The 17,115-nt window shown below is 42.5% G+C and overlaps 1 protein-coding gene across 1 annotated transcript in view; it reads right to left on the minus strand.

Moving 5' to 3' along the window:
- Positions 1–17,115, minus strand: part of CCDC60 (coiled-coil domain containing 60) — a 532,753-nt gene that overhangs the window by 188,122 nt on the left and 327,516 nt on the right. The window contains exon 4 of the mRNA XM_078665905.1: positions 4,172–4,405. Coding sequence (XP_078522031.1) covers positions 4,172–4,405 — 234 coding nt within the window. The remainder of the gene's footprint in view (positions 1–4,171; positions 4,406–17,115) is intronic.

Consider the following 17,115-nt stretch of genomic DNA (forward strand, 5'->3'; position numbering starts at 1 on the left):
GAAGGGCATTAATCAAAAGGGAGATGAACTTAGCCCATTGCTCGATATTGGCACGGAATAGATCGCCTGGAATGCCATCCTGGCCCGGTGCCTCCCCAGATACAATTTTGTTGATGGCTGCCTCGACCTCTTTTTGCCCTACAGGGTCGATGAAGGATGAAGTGTTTGTCATGGGTGATGGATCATGTCCTAAGGGCCCACTATTATCTATTACCCCTGCCCCTTCATACAGACTCCTGAAGTGGTCAAACCATTCCCCATCACTGATATGATTGGGTATTGGATCAGTGTCGCCACCATTTGAGCTTCTGACCAAAGCCCAAAACCTATCACCATTCTTAGACTGACTAGCCAGCTTCAACTCCTCCCAATGGGTGTTGTATTTAATTTATTATGAGGTCCATTGGGACCACAACCCATTGTAAACCTTGCTATCCTGGGCGCTCACAACTGTTCAATCAATAAATCCTTCCCAGAGATTGGAGGCTCCATTGGTAAATAGTGGAGAATCAGATGCAAGGGAATCAATACTGAATATTTTTCTTTAAACTTTCTTAGTGCATGCTTACATGCCTTCACAATAGACCTTAATGATGTGCTCCCTGGTAAGATCTAACATAGCTTATTTGAGACCATTATTAATAATGTAAGGTCCCTACTTACTTCCACTAGACATCCTGTGCAAGCTCCAGCCAGATGGTTTGGCCATTCACCGTTCTTGTAGTAAGACTCAGCATGATCTTTTAGAAGCTCTTAAAGAGACCCCGAGGAATAGGTCTATAATTGCCTCCCTCTCTGCATTATTGTAGAACTAAACACAGGGGGAATGAATCTTCCTTTGCAATTACATATTTTTCCCTTAAACCCCTGCAAACCACCAAATGTGAGTAAACATAGTTCCCCTTTATTTGCAGACGAGGAGTTGCTTCCGCTACGATTTGGAGTAAATTGCTGACCCTTTTCAAGGTAGCAGATGAGGGTAAGGGATCAGAGCAGAGTTTTGGAACGTCCACAAATATAAAAATGTTTGAGTTACCAAACATTCAAGGAACTCAGCCTTTAGAACGTCCCTTTCCTGCTCCCCTAACTGGGTTATACAACTCCAGATTTGTGAATAGGGCCTCAGTTTCTATCATGACCATGGTGTGGTGGGGCAGATTTATGTCTTGGTGGACGAAATAATGAATATTGCCATGGCAGAGTACTTTACTCCACCAATGGCAAAGGTATTTCGCTTACCGTATTTAAAGATGTCAACTGCCCTGTGGACATCTCTTGCTGCATTGCCATGGCGGTTCCTGGAGCTGCATTGAAAGTTTATGGACGGCTCTGTCAACACGATTAAGATGTACGAAAAACTTACAACATATTTTTTAAAAGAGAATTCCAAAGCGGGATTTTTTTTCTCAATGAAAAAAACAATGAACCTCTCTCCATGAGAGCTTTCTCCCATGGGGTGGGTGTCATTTAAAGGTTTGCCCTGCCCCTTACCGCCATGTTTTTCATAGTGGTGATGGGCAGTGAAAATTGGCCATATGTCTGGCAACTCTAAATAGGACGGGCGGATACATGACCAAACCTCCTATGGCCCTTACTCTATCGGAGGTGTGTGTACGCAGCAAAGACGGAGTAGTCCCTGCCATCTACAAACTGAAGATCTTTTGTGCCAACATCAACATCAGGCCCAGTATCTATATGCAGGTATAGGTTTTGAATGCCAACTGAATGTTTCTGTGCTTAGTGGGTGATGACCTGTCAGATTTAAATTCACAGATTCATTGAAAGGGTGTGGGGTGGATGAGGTCTCCTTTTGGTTCTTTTCCACCGCAGTTTGTTACCACAGGGGTTAATTCATCTGAGGTGTTCTGTTTGCGTTTTCGGACTAAATGATGCATATCTTGTTCTGTAGTTTCGCTGTCCGAATATTTTCTTGTTGCATTTGTCTTCTTGCTATCACCACATTGATATTGCAACAAAAGCCTTTGAGAGGACCCTATGATAGGATACAGGATGATGAGAGAGACTTGGTGGATCTTTGTTCTGTGCAAGGCCAATGCAATGCGGGCCCTCCATATTCCTTGCCATTTCAACTTGATTTAGGTTTGGTGATTCAAGTGGCCGTATAACATATAAAGACTGCTGTGTCACTTAATAGGTACTGCCCATGATGTGATATGATAGATCCTTTCTGTGTGTTGTTTGTCTGTTCCCTGTTTTTAATATTTATTTGTCCACACTGGCAAATGTGATTTATTCTCTCAGAGTATTTTTTTCTTCCTTTATTGGGAAAAAGCAGACCATTTCCTTAGACTGCTCCATTATCCAATGAGAATTTGAATCACTTATCTGTGTGCCTCATGGCAATGGGTTTGTGCATGAGACAACATGGAACCGGAAACTGCCCGAGGTGACAATAAGAGGATTCATGGTGCCAGAGAGATTTACTGTAGTCAAGGACGCAATTGGATTTTAGAAGATGCTGTAGTTGAGGTACCACCAACCATATGCAATTTAGCATAGCAAGTGGGAGCACAAAAACATGAGATACTTAGCCAAAACGATAAAGTGCAATAAACTTTTATTGAAAAGGAATATAAGGGCAATATCTTTGAATATTTTCAGGATATTGTTTGCTGCATTTGTTAAATATGGCAAGAGGTCAGCAAAAATGTCAGCACAAACTCTGGTCAGCAAGAAGGGTGTGGCATCATCTGGGAAGGATGCAAACCTTTAATGAAGGGCCTCAATATCTACAGAGATCAAAGCAGAAAGGTCTGGCCTTTAAGTGATTATCGGGGTCAGAAAACTGAAGAATGTGGGGTTGCAGAACAATCTTAACGTTTGGGGAGGTATAGCACTATGGTCATCTGTACAGGTCTTTAATTTTGATGGGGCTGGTATTAGCATTTTTATTGGCCCTATCAGAATTAAGAGATGTCTACTTTTTTACCTCGAGCTTCCCCCCTTTCGCCCCCCTGGAGTTACTGTTATACCCAGGACCATCTATTCCAGGGGTGGGGAAATAATGGTCCATTTCTCATATCACTCGTAATGAGGGTCTAAATCTACATAATGCAATGACAAAACATAAATAAGCATTAAAATAGGTCTCACTCTTGGCACCAGCTGGCTTTGCCAATGGTTTAGCCATGCTGCAAAGCCTCACTGATGCTGTGCTGCATGGCAATAAACAGTAAAAAAACACCTATATGGTCGGATGTATCATTTTGTATATGTGCACATCAAGCATAGCTTAGTCTACAAAATGATGCAAGTGTTTTGTTTTTTGTTTTTTTAGCGATCCAAGTTGTACACAGAGGGCCTGGGAGCAACAGAATGGAGGGGGGAGCAACATTGAGGGCAGGCAGAAGCAACATGGGGCGCGTGTATGGGGGAAGTGACAAGGAGGGCGTGGGTGGGGGAAACAACATAGAGGGTGAGTGGAGAGGAAAGCAAACCTACACAGAGAAAGGTGGAGGAGGGTGCAAGTGAACAAACAAGAGAGCGTAAAGTGGACTTTAAGCATATAGGAGAGCGTCATGAAGGCCAAAGCTTATACAAGTGAACGCAACATAAGAGAAGCTCGAAGGACAAAGTTGTGAAAATTGAAATTGTTATAATGTTATGAAAATAAATGTGCTGAGAGAAGAAGGCAGACACACTGGTAAAAGGTAACACATCATGCACTCTCATAGAATACTTATGAAAGAAATCTGCTGTGGGGAGCGGGATAATACAGAGAATGGGGTAAATACATGCATTTACTTGGAGTGCTTTTAGAGAGAGAAAAAAAATCCAGAAAACTAGACACTTGTGGAAGGATAATTTGAGCCAGTCTGAGTTGATAAACAGGCTATGCTCCACGGGAGGGAAAAAGACAAGATGAACAGGCAAAAATAAATAAAACCATCAAATGGAAAGCAAGAAAATAAGAGTGACAAAATAAAAAGCTAATGTAAAGCCGTGGGTGGAGATACATTCTAGGCCAGCTGTTGACACGTCCCAAATTAGTCTTTCACAACCAGACAGCTGTGCTGTCCGGCAGGCTTCTACCTAAAAAGCACACTTCTTCAGTTTCTGACAGCATGGCATAATCACGGTTTAATTAACACATCTTTGTATGCTTCTGTCAACACTGGAGGATCAATAAAGCAATACAGAAAACTCTTACTTGCATGGTTGCCGTTGTGCAGCCCATTGCTGCTCTTCCATCTCCTCCTCCTCATCATCATTATCAGTATAATCATCCTCAGCAGACGAGGAATACCTGGAGGACTGACTCCCGATGCTGCATGCTCCCATAGGTCGCTTTAGGTCGGCTTTGTTAGCATCCGCCTTCTCTTCTTTCTCCTTCTTCAACTGACAGAAATACCCTCGGCCATGGCGTGATGCACTGACCAACTGCCTGCAAGAACACAAGATGAAATCCAAGGTCAACTTCGGTCGAGAAACGTTACTGGCTGGACAAGTGGGAGTGAGGTCCGATTGTGAACGTGCTCGGAGAAGTGTAATGATTTGTAAAGAGCGAGGGTGCAAAATAGAGAAAGAGTGAACTCTGGTGACACAGAAAGAGTTCAAGTGTGTGTGTGAGTGAAAGAGCGAGCGAGAGACTGCTTTTGAGTGACTTGTCTGTGCATTAATTGTTCATGGTGTGCTTAAAAATGCATATGAGGATAATCACCACCAATCCTGAAGCCATACAAAGAAAGAAGCACCTGCTGAACTTCACGAGTACCCAGCAGAGGTGGCTAGTGGCATCTCTGCCAATACCTCCTTCCGGGTCATCATTTTGCGAATTGTTAAGCGCGCCAAGATGACACTGTGGGAAATACTTTGTGCAACACAAATAGATCTAACAGATAAACATAATATTTTTAAATTACACACCATATAAAATGTACAGGCGTTGCCTATTTGTTACCGCCTGTACACTCCAGTTGGGTTTTCAAAAGTAGGAGTGCTAAGGGAGGCAACGAGGAATGGCCATATGCAAGCAAAGACAGTATAGTTAAAAGCGGTGTACACGCAAATCTACAGGCATAAGTAGTAGCGAATGCGTGGGGAAGTACGCAGTTCAGTCTGTTTTGTCAGGCTTTATATAGAAAATATACAATGCATGTTAAACATATTATTTTACAGAAAATATATAGTAATGGAAGATGAAATTCCACAATGTTACTGACCCTAATCATGTGTACATTATATGCATCAGAATACATTGCGCACAGGAAGGTTTATGAATATGAATTTACATACGTGAAAGCAATTCAAAAACGTGCATTGTTTATGAATGAGTCGTAGTGGAATCTGTGCGTAAGTAACTTGCCTATTGCATAACTTACATATCTAAATTTGGTACACGAAGATTTTTCTGCTCAAAACACATTAATGTGGGTGTGAAAAATACTTCCTTTAAAACAACAGTTAAAATTAAGTTATGGTTAATAAATAAAGCCCTGAAATTGGCCAGATATGGGAAATGGTAAGCTGTTCAAACATAACTCGTAACCCTGTTTTGCAAATCCCAGCTCGCAACCCAAATGCAGTGCTTGTGACCTCACCCATGATGTGTCAGATAACGTCACAAATTAGAGTGACGAAGTCACTGCTGCCTTCCATATGACTTTAACACTGATAATATTAAGGGCATCCCTGCCAGGACAGTATCATCTATTTGTATTGATATGAGTTGGAATTTACTGATGTATTGTTACGTCCTATGATTTATGAGTATAAATAATGCGAGTTCACGAGCATCAAATTTGAGGTGGCGTAAGTGTATTCACAGTTAAGAGATGTATTCACTTACATTACCTATTGGCAGTAGCATATGCTCAAATACCCACATTGTGATCTATCCTGATGCCTACATTGAACTAGGCTTTCGCCCACACCCATCCAGCAGTCTGTATGATTACCTTAGGCAACAGCCTCAACTTCCACTAATTCGAAGGCTTTGAAAGTCTTTCAGCAAGAGCTGATGCGGCATGGTCTCCATGTAATGAATTACTGACACTTTATTAAGGCTTACTATCTCCCTGGCTTAAAGGTGAAACAAACAAGACATTTTTAAACTGATCAGGCCTTAGAATCTAAATGTAACCTCATTGTCTACGGAAAAGCAAATACTCCTACTCTAATCATATTGACTGTCTGTTTCCAATGCATACAGAGTACATTTCTGCATGGTGTATCTTATGGAAATAGTAGACCCTTTAATCATAGAGTGAGGCCTGACCATTTCTCCATCCTTTTATGTGCCCACAGCATTAAGAGAAGTTGGCCATATCCCTCTGCTCTTAGTCCATTTGTGTTTAGTACATGTTTACACATGTGTGTCCCGTGCTCACCATGCCACTGTAGTCAAACTAGTCTGGCTGATGAGGGGTGATACCCCAAAAACGGTCCCAGGATGCTTGTTTCTGGTACAGGGAGAACCTGACCTGGCAGTTTGGGCTGGACTGTTACCATGGGGAGCAGGGTCAAGACTAATTTGCATATGGCTGGGTCTAAAGTGGAATGGCATGGTGTGCAAAAAGCATGATGGATCGAGGACCAGATTTCTGTACTGGGTTGAATGTTTGACATTGTTCAGGATTCCGTTCATCAATTGTTCTTTTTACAAGGGAAGTGATTAAAGACTCAGGAATATAGCAATAAAGCAGGAAGGAAATTACTCTAGTACAACAGGTGCACTGCCACCACCAACAAATGGTGGCCTGTTAAGTTTAACACATTGTAGTGTGTTGTGTCTGAAAGTAAAGCTCCAACAGAAACAGGTAGAAGAATTGGTGTAATTGGATACATGTAGCCCCAAAGATCTGAGAGGTTAATCTCCCAACTGCAACTGACTATATCAGATTCCTTTCTAGCTGACATTCTAAATTCCAAAGGAACCTATGGTCATGAATATTCTAAATGAAAACCTAAAATAAACTCAAACATAGAGCAGTGCTTTGTCTCAATACTTGAGGAGGATGGCCAGTAGACGGAGCCCTCTATTCCACCACCGAGATAACTGGAAAGGAAGGGAAAAATTCGTTACCCACTCTGCAGGAGTCTATCATGGAACTTGGGAAGAAGACCTAAAGTACACTCTGCTATGTGAGAACCCACTGCTAAGTGGAAGAGTAGGCTTTGAACTGGAGGCGAGAGCCAGCCAAGGAGAAAGAGTACATCTGTAACCCGAGCAGAGTCAACATAGTTGGAACAAAAGGCCTGTGACTGGAGGTGAGGGACAAGCCAGGTGGAGAAATACGTCTCTGTTTGGAGGCGAATGCAAGTCCAAGTGAAAGAGTATGCACTGCACCGGAAGAAAGATCTATCAAATATTGATTAGTACTCCGAGACCGAAGGAGAACCTCATTCCAGTTTAATCTCTGTAACTGGGGGTGAGACACAGCCTAGGTGGATATGTATGCCCATAACAGGCAGCGAGAGACAGCCTATGTGTAGAAATATGTCTGTGACTGGAGCTGAGGGACAAGCCATGTGGAGACATAGGTCTGTGTTTGGAGGTGTGGGCAAGACAAGTGAAAGAGTATGCACTGCACTGGAAGAAAGATCTATCAAATATTGATTAGTACCCCAGAGACTGAAGGAGAACCTCAACCCAGTTTAATGTCTGTAACTGGAGGTGAGACACAGCCTAGGTGGATTTATATGCCCATAACAAGCGGCGAGAGACAGCCCATGAGTAGAAATATGCCTGTGACTGGAGGTGAAGGCAAGCCTAAGTGAAAAAGTACGCATTGTTGGAAGTAAGATCCTGCATAGGTTGAATAGTATGCTGTTGACCGGAGAGGAGAGCTCCCTTAGGTGAAAAAGCTTGCTTGTGACTGGAGGTGCGAGCTAGCCTACGAGATAGAACATACCTGAGACTAAATGTGAAAGACAGCTTAGGAGGAATAGCATACCTTTGAGTGTAGCTGAGAGCCCACTTATGAGGAGAATATACCCAAGGGAGGAGCGGAGAGGCAGTCCATTATGAAGAGTATGCCTTGACAGGAGGTGAGGGGACAAAAACGCTCATGTACATTTTTTAGAGTCCAGGCACATTTCTAGATTACAGCTCCAGCAAGGAAAGAAAGGGACATCAGTCAACTTAAATTGTGTATTTTCTCCTATTTGGAAATGTGCCCAATTGTTCTTGTTAATTTTGATATTCTATCATCATAATAAGCTGAAGATGTAGCTTAAATGATTACCTTCAGTTAGTAATGTGTACTGCATCTTTTCACTTCCCTTTTTCAATGGTCTAGGATGGAAGCTTAAGACATACACTGACAATATGCCACCACTTAGCATTACTTACCTGGGTATGGAAGTCACAGGACGCATGCCTCTTGGTTGAACAGGTTACAGAGACTGGCCTGTTTTTGCTACAGTTTGGAAATGGAGCTCATCAGAAAGTGGTCAATGAACTATGGGGGGGGCAAAATGTCCAGCTCTGGTTATCCCGCCTTCTTCAAAGCAACCCCAGCACTGTGATAATGACAAGGAATAGGGCCTGGGACAGTTACGCTTGTCTAGCCTTGAGCCCAAAAAAAGGGTCTTGGAAAAAGGGACAATAGAATTACCTCTCCACAATGATCTCTACTGACCTTCATTACCTCAACAAATTTACCTTTAAAATGCCATTACGTCATATGAGATTGCATTGTGCACCACTACCTGGTAAAGTAAAAAGGTTACAGTAATTAAATGAAAAAATATAATTTATCAAACTTTACTATAATATACACTTATTAAATATAATTACAATATGATAATACAAATTAATTAAAAATAATACAATCAAATAAATATAGTTGGTTGTGCTTGGATGTACATAAGAAAGTGGTCAATTATTAGTTGAGACAGGTCCAAGCTGTACTCCAATAATAAACACAATCTGTGTTAGGGTGAGCCACAAAAGTTGCTAAATAATTTTGTGCTTAAACATCCGGTAGCTTGCACAAAATCAGTCAGGCTTAACTTAGAGACAATATGTAAAGTATTTATGCAGCACTCAAACAAGGATGACAGGAAAACACAACACAAGAAAAATCCCAAACCAAATTAGAAACACAAAGAAGAATGTAATATATAAAATGACACCCAAGCGACAAAGATCCAAGCATTAGAACTGGAGTTATGATTTTTTTACGTTTCATATGAAAATATCCGCAAAATGCATAAACGCCACTCACAGGTATCTGGTCATGGTGGTCAAACTGAGAAGTTCAAGCCAACCATGATGGAGTGTGGGTCACGTACAGGGACAAGGATTTACTTTCTCAAATCCCAAGTCAAAGTGCGGACCCTCAGCTGGACCTTTGCTATAGCGAGAGCCAAGAGGAGGTCATTGGAGGTTCAGGGGTGTGGAATTTAATAAATAGCTACTTGTCCATAGGGCAGGTTTCTTCATAAATCTACTTGTCCTGTAGCAAAAAATAGCAACAAATATGGCAGCAATCCCATTATATAAGAGCTCTGATATAGCCTCTCTGATTATGCCAGGGCTCTTACCATAGTAGTGTTTGAATACTTGCAATCCCCTTATGTTGCCACATTTCTGCAGATCCACCTACTCGGGCTGAAGGTAGTGGTAAGCAATAGTTCCAGGGTTAGGATGCCCTGTGTCTGTGAAAACCTACTAGCTTGCATGTTTTAAGGGTCTTCAACAACTCTTCTCTAATCTTTTCCCAAACTGAGAAATATTAGAAATTTACTCCTGACAATGGCAGACGTAAACCTTCTTCTAGAGTTGGAAAAAAGTGGTAGGAAGGAAAGTGACCTTGCAAACACTCAGATTTTTGCATGAGCAAATTTACACATGCAAATTTGCTCATGCTAAAATGCCGTTCACAAATATTTTCTAGGTGTACTATTTCTTGTTCTATTTCTGTAGAACTTGGGAATTTACGAAAGCTGTATAGCTGCACTTAATGCAAGGACATATACAATGGGTGCACTTTTGATACTTTCTTTAATAATTGGGCCCCTAATTTGGCTCTGGCGTTAATTGTGACCTTTTCTGTTTATTAAAAGTCTGTCTCTCTCTCTCTGTTTTGGCTGGCTTCAGTGTGAGTGACAGCATTCTGCTCTTTCACAAGGAACATATCAGCACACAAAGTAGTTTTGCTCACTGCCAGTAACAGCATGGCAGTGTGTGCTTTTTGAGAAGAAAAACAATTTTTGCTTTTGCCAATGTTTGTTATAATGGTGAGGGCCCGGCAGTCCCCCCACCAAAAAGGTTTTATAAAAATCATGCCAAAACAAGTCACACATTGACAAAACTAACAAGCTGACCATCAATTTCAGACCTACTGGCTTTGCCAATGCTTGTTTGTTTGTGTTTTCCATAATCCTATTGAAACTGGTTACACTGATTTTCCATTATGAACATTTTTGGATAAATAATAGCATGCATCAACACATTACTAAATGATGCTGCAAAGAAATGGTACCTGGAATCTTACAGTAGTTTATCAAAATGTTTTTTTCTTGCTTTCATTTTTTATGAACATTTTATTTTAAAAGCAAAGAATCATCAATCTTGCTTTCAAGCTTCTGCAAATATTTGCATAAAAAAAGAGAGCATTCTGGGAGCATTATACATAGCCTCATATTGCTAAACATTGAAAACGTGAGTACACATTTTAATACTGGAACCACTTTCAGTAGTGCAGTCGGAGCTTACATTTACTTGGAGCGCTCACCCTAATAATAAAGACTTTCAGTTAATGAACCATAAATACCAGTTTGAACATCATTAACACATTGGCAAAAATATTACTTTACCTGCAGACAGTGCCCTTCCGTGATCCATAATGTGGTACTACAAATTGGCAGCCAAAGGGTTTGTGCTGCAAGGTGGTTGAGCCTACTTGTCCCAAGGACAAAATACACATGAATAATTGTTGCCCTTGACCCCTAACAATATGTCCTGTATGAATTCCACATCCCTGAAGGTACTAAGAGCAATCATCACTGCAGCTTTCTGCTTGTGGTCAAAAAAAGCCACAAACATCTGGGTTGTCACCTGGAGTGCAGATTTTGATGACTTGAACCAGGAGGAGCACACTGTGATGCTAACCAAGGATGCACGTGCTTTTGGGATCAGGACTCACTAAAGCAGAGGCCAGCAGCAGGGCTCATTTGTTTGTCAGTTGGGCAGTTGCAGGGAAGGCATCTGGAAGTTTGTTGTGCCTTGTAGCTTAAACAGAAGGTCAGCCAACTGACCGTTATGTTACTTCTGGGAATCCTAGATTCAAGGCAAGCAGGTCTAGTTTACTTCTTTAGACAAAAAGATGTTTTTTCTTCTGAATTTTACACAAGTCCAGCAGTGTTCTAATAAGAGGTTCTGAAGGTGCCACATTTAGACCTAGTGCCAGCATTTGTGTGGGACAAAATCCTTGGCCTAGTCCCAAACTGGATCTGGTCAGTTCTTCCCCTTTTCCTGGGTGTGGCTCTACACTGTCTAGGGTGACAAAAGCCAGGGCAGGCCTGGTGTCAGGTCTCTTTATGTGCACTGGTGGCAGAATCCTTCGAAGTGTAATCAGGGCTGGGCACAACTCCTCCTCAGCCATCCTGTTGGGAAGAACCACTTCCTCCATGCCTAGGCCCTTTCTGTCCCCAAGTCTGGAAGGAATAGACAACAAACCACAGGAGAGCCATTCACAGTCATGTGACCCTGGACAGTGGCAGAAAGGCATATTTGGTTTAGGCTGAGAAGTGCTGACTTTCTAAAAGTGGCATTTTCAAAATAGTAATACTGCCACTGAAGAGGATTTTAAATAACAATTCAAATGAGTTGAATAAGTATTTCTCTATATGTTCCCAAACTGAAGTTATCACTTATTAAGTGTAATAGGGTACCCCAGAGTTAGTCTATGGAGGAGATAGCCTTGCTACAATGAAAAATTACTTTGGGAGTTTCACACTATAAGGATATGTAAAACTTAAACACACATGCCCTACTTTTTAAATACAATGCACCCTGCCCTATGAGGCTTTAGGTCCAGCCGTAAGGGTGACTTGTATACTAATATAATAAAGAGAGAGCCCAAACCTTTGAGGCGGGTAATCTCAGGAACCACAGCACCAATCACAACACCCAATACAGCATTGGAAAGGACAGTTGCAGCAGATGGACATAGGCTATACAAGTGGCCACCATATACATTACAAAGGTAAAACAACCTTAGGGGTAAAGTAGTCCCTTGGGGGCGTGGGCGTTGTGCTGTCAGCGATAGGGTGCGGCAAACAAACCTTCACAGGACTCCCTTGTGGGCGTGGGCGTTGTGAGAGGGGCGTGGACAAACAGCAAACACCAATAGGCGTGGCATTCACGGGGCGCGCCATTCCCCGTCATTACTGGTAAAAGCGAAAATGGCATTGTAAACAAAAACCTTCACATTACTCCGTTGTGGGCCTGGGCAAAACCTGAATGGGCGCCGCATTCACGGGGCGCGCCTCCTGGACGTTGTAAGAGGGGCATGGCCAAACACCAATGTGCAAGGCTTCACGGACCGCGGCATTGCTACGGTGCTCACGCGGGGGCTCAAGCCACTCAGCCTAACAGCGGGGATCACAAAGCTTTGCATACTGCTCCGGTGCTCAGGCGGGGGCTCAAGCATCAACTTCAATAAACAGGTACATAACGACGTGTAAGCTCAATGATAAATAACGCTACGAAATAATCTTACATTTTGTGATACTTACCTAATGCTGCTAAGCTCATGGTTTACTTTTTTCCAATGACTACAATGAAAAGGCTTTCAGAGGAACAGTTGCTCACACTTTCATTATAAATCAGGTATGTCACAGGGAGCGGATTGTAAGTGATGTGCCACAAATTCTATTTCTGCCCTGGACAACGTCGGGACGGGCTGCTAGTATGAGTATAAAAAAGGAAGATTAAGGTTTGGAAAATGGGTATTCTGCATCGTGGAAATGGCAGTTTTAAAACAGCATCACATGTTCTAGTTTCAGGCCTGAGACATCTTTTACAAGGCTACTTTAGTGAGTGGCACAATGCCTGCAGCACATTAGTAGCATTAAATGTATAGGCCCGGAGAACATGTAGTACCATATACTAGGTACCTAAAAGCAAATTAAATATACCAATCATGTATATGCCAATTTTACCATGATTTCAATGGAGGGCACAGCACTTTACCACTGCTTAGGAGGAGTAGTGTACAGCGCCTTAAAGCCCCTTCCCCCCTAAAAATGGGTTCAGCATAAAAATGCAGAAATCTAGTGTATCCCTGCTAAAAGGGCCTGGTCCAACATGTATGTAACTTACTGTATTTAAAATGTAAAAAAATGTAATTAATACTATAAAACATATATTAAAAGTAGGGAATGGGTGAGGTTCAACTAAGGCATTAGTGACGCGGTTACGATCATAAGGAGGAGAGGCTGTAAGTGTGATATCAAAATGTTTTTAGTATAAGTTGACGAGAACAAAGTGCCAAGGTAATGGCAGTCAGGAGAGGATAGAGTAGGGTATGTATCTTGGGGGAAAAGTTAAAATACTGCTTTACTAGTGGTGAAACATACTTTTTAAATTATATTCATGGAAAATACATTAAGGCCTTTCTCTCAAAGTGGATCCTGGAAGGGATGGATGCATTATTCAACTGAAATGCAAATGTGTGCGACGACTTTGTTTTCATAGAGTGAAAATTGTCTTCTAACTTATCCCAAATAGATCTAATGTTGTAAATCTAATCAGGTTCCAAAAGCAGAACTTTTCACATTTGCGTGCAAACATCAGCGGAACGCTCCATGAATTCAATATAAAAAAGAACTTAATAAATTTAGCACTGCCGCCAAATTGACAAGTAAGGAGCAAATCATCTATTAAAATGCAAATGCAATTGAGATGAAATTTGGAATACATTTATTACAGTAATTGAGTCTCAGTCAGCTGTAGTCACATCACAGCTTTCGAACTGCCTTTCAGATCAAAATGACGCCTCGTTTTTTATATAAAAACATGCAAGTTAATAACTCTGTCAGCATGAAAATTTACAACTCCCTTCTTCTATGATTGCTGAGAATTTTCAGTGGAGCGGCTAGTACCTCCTAACATTGCAGTGCTGAAGGTCAACGACCTACATGGAAGTAAACTAGTGATGAGTGGTAGGCTTGGGGAATTTATCACAACAAATAGGTCCACTATGTTAAATGTAAACGACAAGCATTTACTTTCATGAAGTAAATGGCCACCAAAAAGATATGATTTGTACTTCTCAGCTAATTCCCAGCGTCAGAAGATATACGTTTTGTTTACTCTGGAGTCACTGATATTCTTGTTGTCCTAGGACTCCTATGTTGATCAGTTTCGGATGAGATGCGGATCGCAGTGTCACAAAAGTGGAAGCACAGGAAGTTTAGTGACATGTTAATTTTACAATGTTTGAAGCTCCCAGGTCAAGAATAGAGGAATAAAGTCCGTTATCTAAGGTGCAGGTTCACTGACTGATCAGGATTGTAGAGAGTGTTGAAGAGTTTCTACGAGGTAGGGGTTCTAGCAGCTTGGCACTCGGATAATGATCTGTTTATGGAGTCCATATATTGTAGCATTCCAGCTAGCCAATTCACCTTTGCACTGCTAGTTGGATCCGGTGTCCAGCCTGTGTTCTACTCAAAATCACTCATTGTAACTACTTGAGAGGGAAGATCCCTCATCAATGGATGGCCCTCACTGAAAGCAAATTGAGATTTCTCTCTCATGAGTAAGTAAGAAACTGGAAAATACTTGACAGAATCACTGCTTCTGGCAGTTATGAGTCAGGCCAGAATTTGAGAGCTCCCACTTGCAGCTGTTCAGTCCTTCGATTTTTTGCTATGCTCCTTACCCTGGAAAAAAACTGTTTCTCACACGGATTACACTGAGTTTCCTCCATATCAGAGAGCACTCCGGTGCCAACTCAAGCATGACACCAAATAAAGTTAAAACTAAGCTGCATCAAGGAGAACCCAAACTGCTCCACATTTCATCGGCAACAAAGACTCTCCAGCAGCTAAGTGCGAGTACTAGGTTATTGGCGGTTTGGATTAACATTCCGAGAACATCGTTTTCTGTACCCCTCTGAATGTGGTCTACCAACTACTTTCTTGTGTTAGTGAGAATGGAGACATGCCAGCGAGGTAAGGACAAAGATGTAAAAAGAAGGGGAAATGAGAAACAGGAAAGTGGAAAAGGGAAACGGTAAGTAAGGGGCAATTGTGAGTCCGAGAGAGACAGAAAGTGTATGCATGTTTTTTCGATAAGTCAGGCAGGTTTACTGCTCCAAGTGGGGAGAGAACTCTTTATACCCTCCAGCTGAACATATCCACAATCTCATGCCACAGGGCCCCGCCTAACTGCATCTTGCATGACCTCTAATGAGCCCAAAGGTTACAGCTGCTGAGTTGGGGGGATTTCTGTAGTCAAAAGAATCCCCTAAGATCCCCATTTGACAAGAACAGGTAAGGTGGTGGTTGTGGCTACACAAGACCTTTAACCATTCTCCATTCTATCCAGGCTGATATCTCCAAGGCACATTATCTCTAACCTATCTTAGAGGCTAACAGATACCTGTAAGAAGGGATCGCAGATCACAGGTACCTGAGATATAGGGACTGGAAGCTTTCCCATTAGGCCTTACTCTCCTCCCCAGGCTCCTGGGACCATCTAAAAACTGGCACCCAAATAGTTTAACCTCGTAAGGCCTGTTCTAAGATATAGTTCCAATAAATGTATACACACTGGCAGTATCAAACCCTGACTGGCCATTTCTGAATTACTGGCTCTTTTTGTCTCTCTGGTAGTATAATTAGTAAATGGAGGTCTACAGGAGGCTCTGGTATCAGAGCTACTGAAATAACATTTCCTCCACTAACTGTCCAAGTACTCCAGTACCTCATCCCTACCCGTAACAACTCATTCCTTTTGGAAGAAATTACAGCATTGGCCTCATAAGTGAACACTGGGGTGTTCTTAACTACACAGACTAAAATGGGCTTTCTTTAGTCTGGTATCTCAGTAAGTGTAAGTGCTAAGCATTTTAGAATATTTATTTGTTATTTCAATTGTTGTTTGATTATACTGGTGAATTACAACGTAATTATTTTCAAAGCGGTACCTCTGCTGGACATTGAACCTTACTGTGGGATGTCCGAGGATGACCAAGGTCTCAGGGGGAGCTAAAGGGCAGGGTAGCAAGATGGGCGCATTTTCGTGAGGCTCCTGCTGTCTTGGACGCCATATCAACATGATCCTGCCCCAAATGGCCACAGAACCTGTCAAATTTTCAGCGTAGTGTGGTAGAAGGGTGCCGCAGTGCCTTTTTACTAGTTGTTTCCCTGCTGGCCATCTACGGAATGATGATTACCTGGAGAGGCCTCTGTGCATGTGAAGCCACCCGGACTCCAGAGGCGAGGGCTTCCGGAACAAGGTGATGTAGGGACTGTGACTGATCCCTGTCAAACAACTTGATTGCTTGATGGATACCACTGGCAGCAGACAAGGAGACCCGTACGACCCTGCTGTGAACTGGCAGAGGCTGGAGGCGGCGACTGCCTGAGGGGGAAGACCTGTCAGCCTGAGACTTTTTTGCAAGGATTAGACGCAGTGGCTACCGTGGCCTGGAGGTGAGTGAGGGGCATGGCGGCCAGCAATTAACACAACCGCGGGGATCTGTAGACCCGCAAAAAGATTTGTTGCAAGGCCATGAGGCTTGTGGACCAGACTGAAGGGTGACACTGTGGCATGCAACATAACGACCTGATCCTGGGATGTGGGAGACTGTTGTGCCAGAGGGTTACATACACTCCCACCTACCTCCCCCGGCCTACCTGAGTTTTGCTTGAACTACCCACTGGGTACTGCCTGCGCCATCTTCCATGTGTCAAGATCCTACTGTGGGTATGGGTCTGCTCAAGCCCCCTCCGTGGATCCCAGGAGGGCGAAGCGGGACCGGAAGAATACTACACAGGGTCACAAATACACCATTGGGAGTCTTAATCTGCACTGTCCCTGCTGCGCTGACCCTAGCGCTCTGTGTCATGGAGCAACCTGACACACACCTTCACGAAGTGGGAAGGACAGAGATGAAACATTCAAAAGTACCATTT

This window comes from Lissotriton helveticus, chromosome 11 (genome assembly GCF_964261635.1).
Source record: "Lissotriton helveticus chromosome 11, aLisHel1.1, whole genome shotgun sequence".
In the NCBI taxonomy this organism is placed as follows: Eukaryota; Metazoa; Chordata; class Amphibia; order Caudata; family Salamandridae; genus Lissotriton; species Lissotriton helveticus.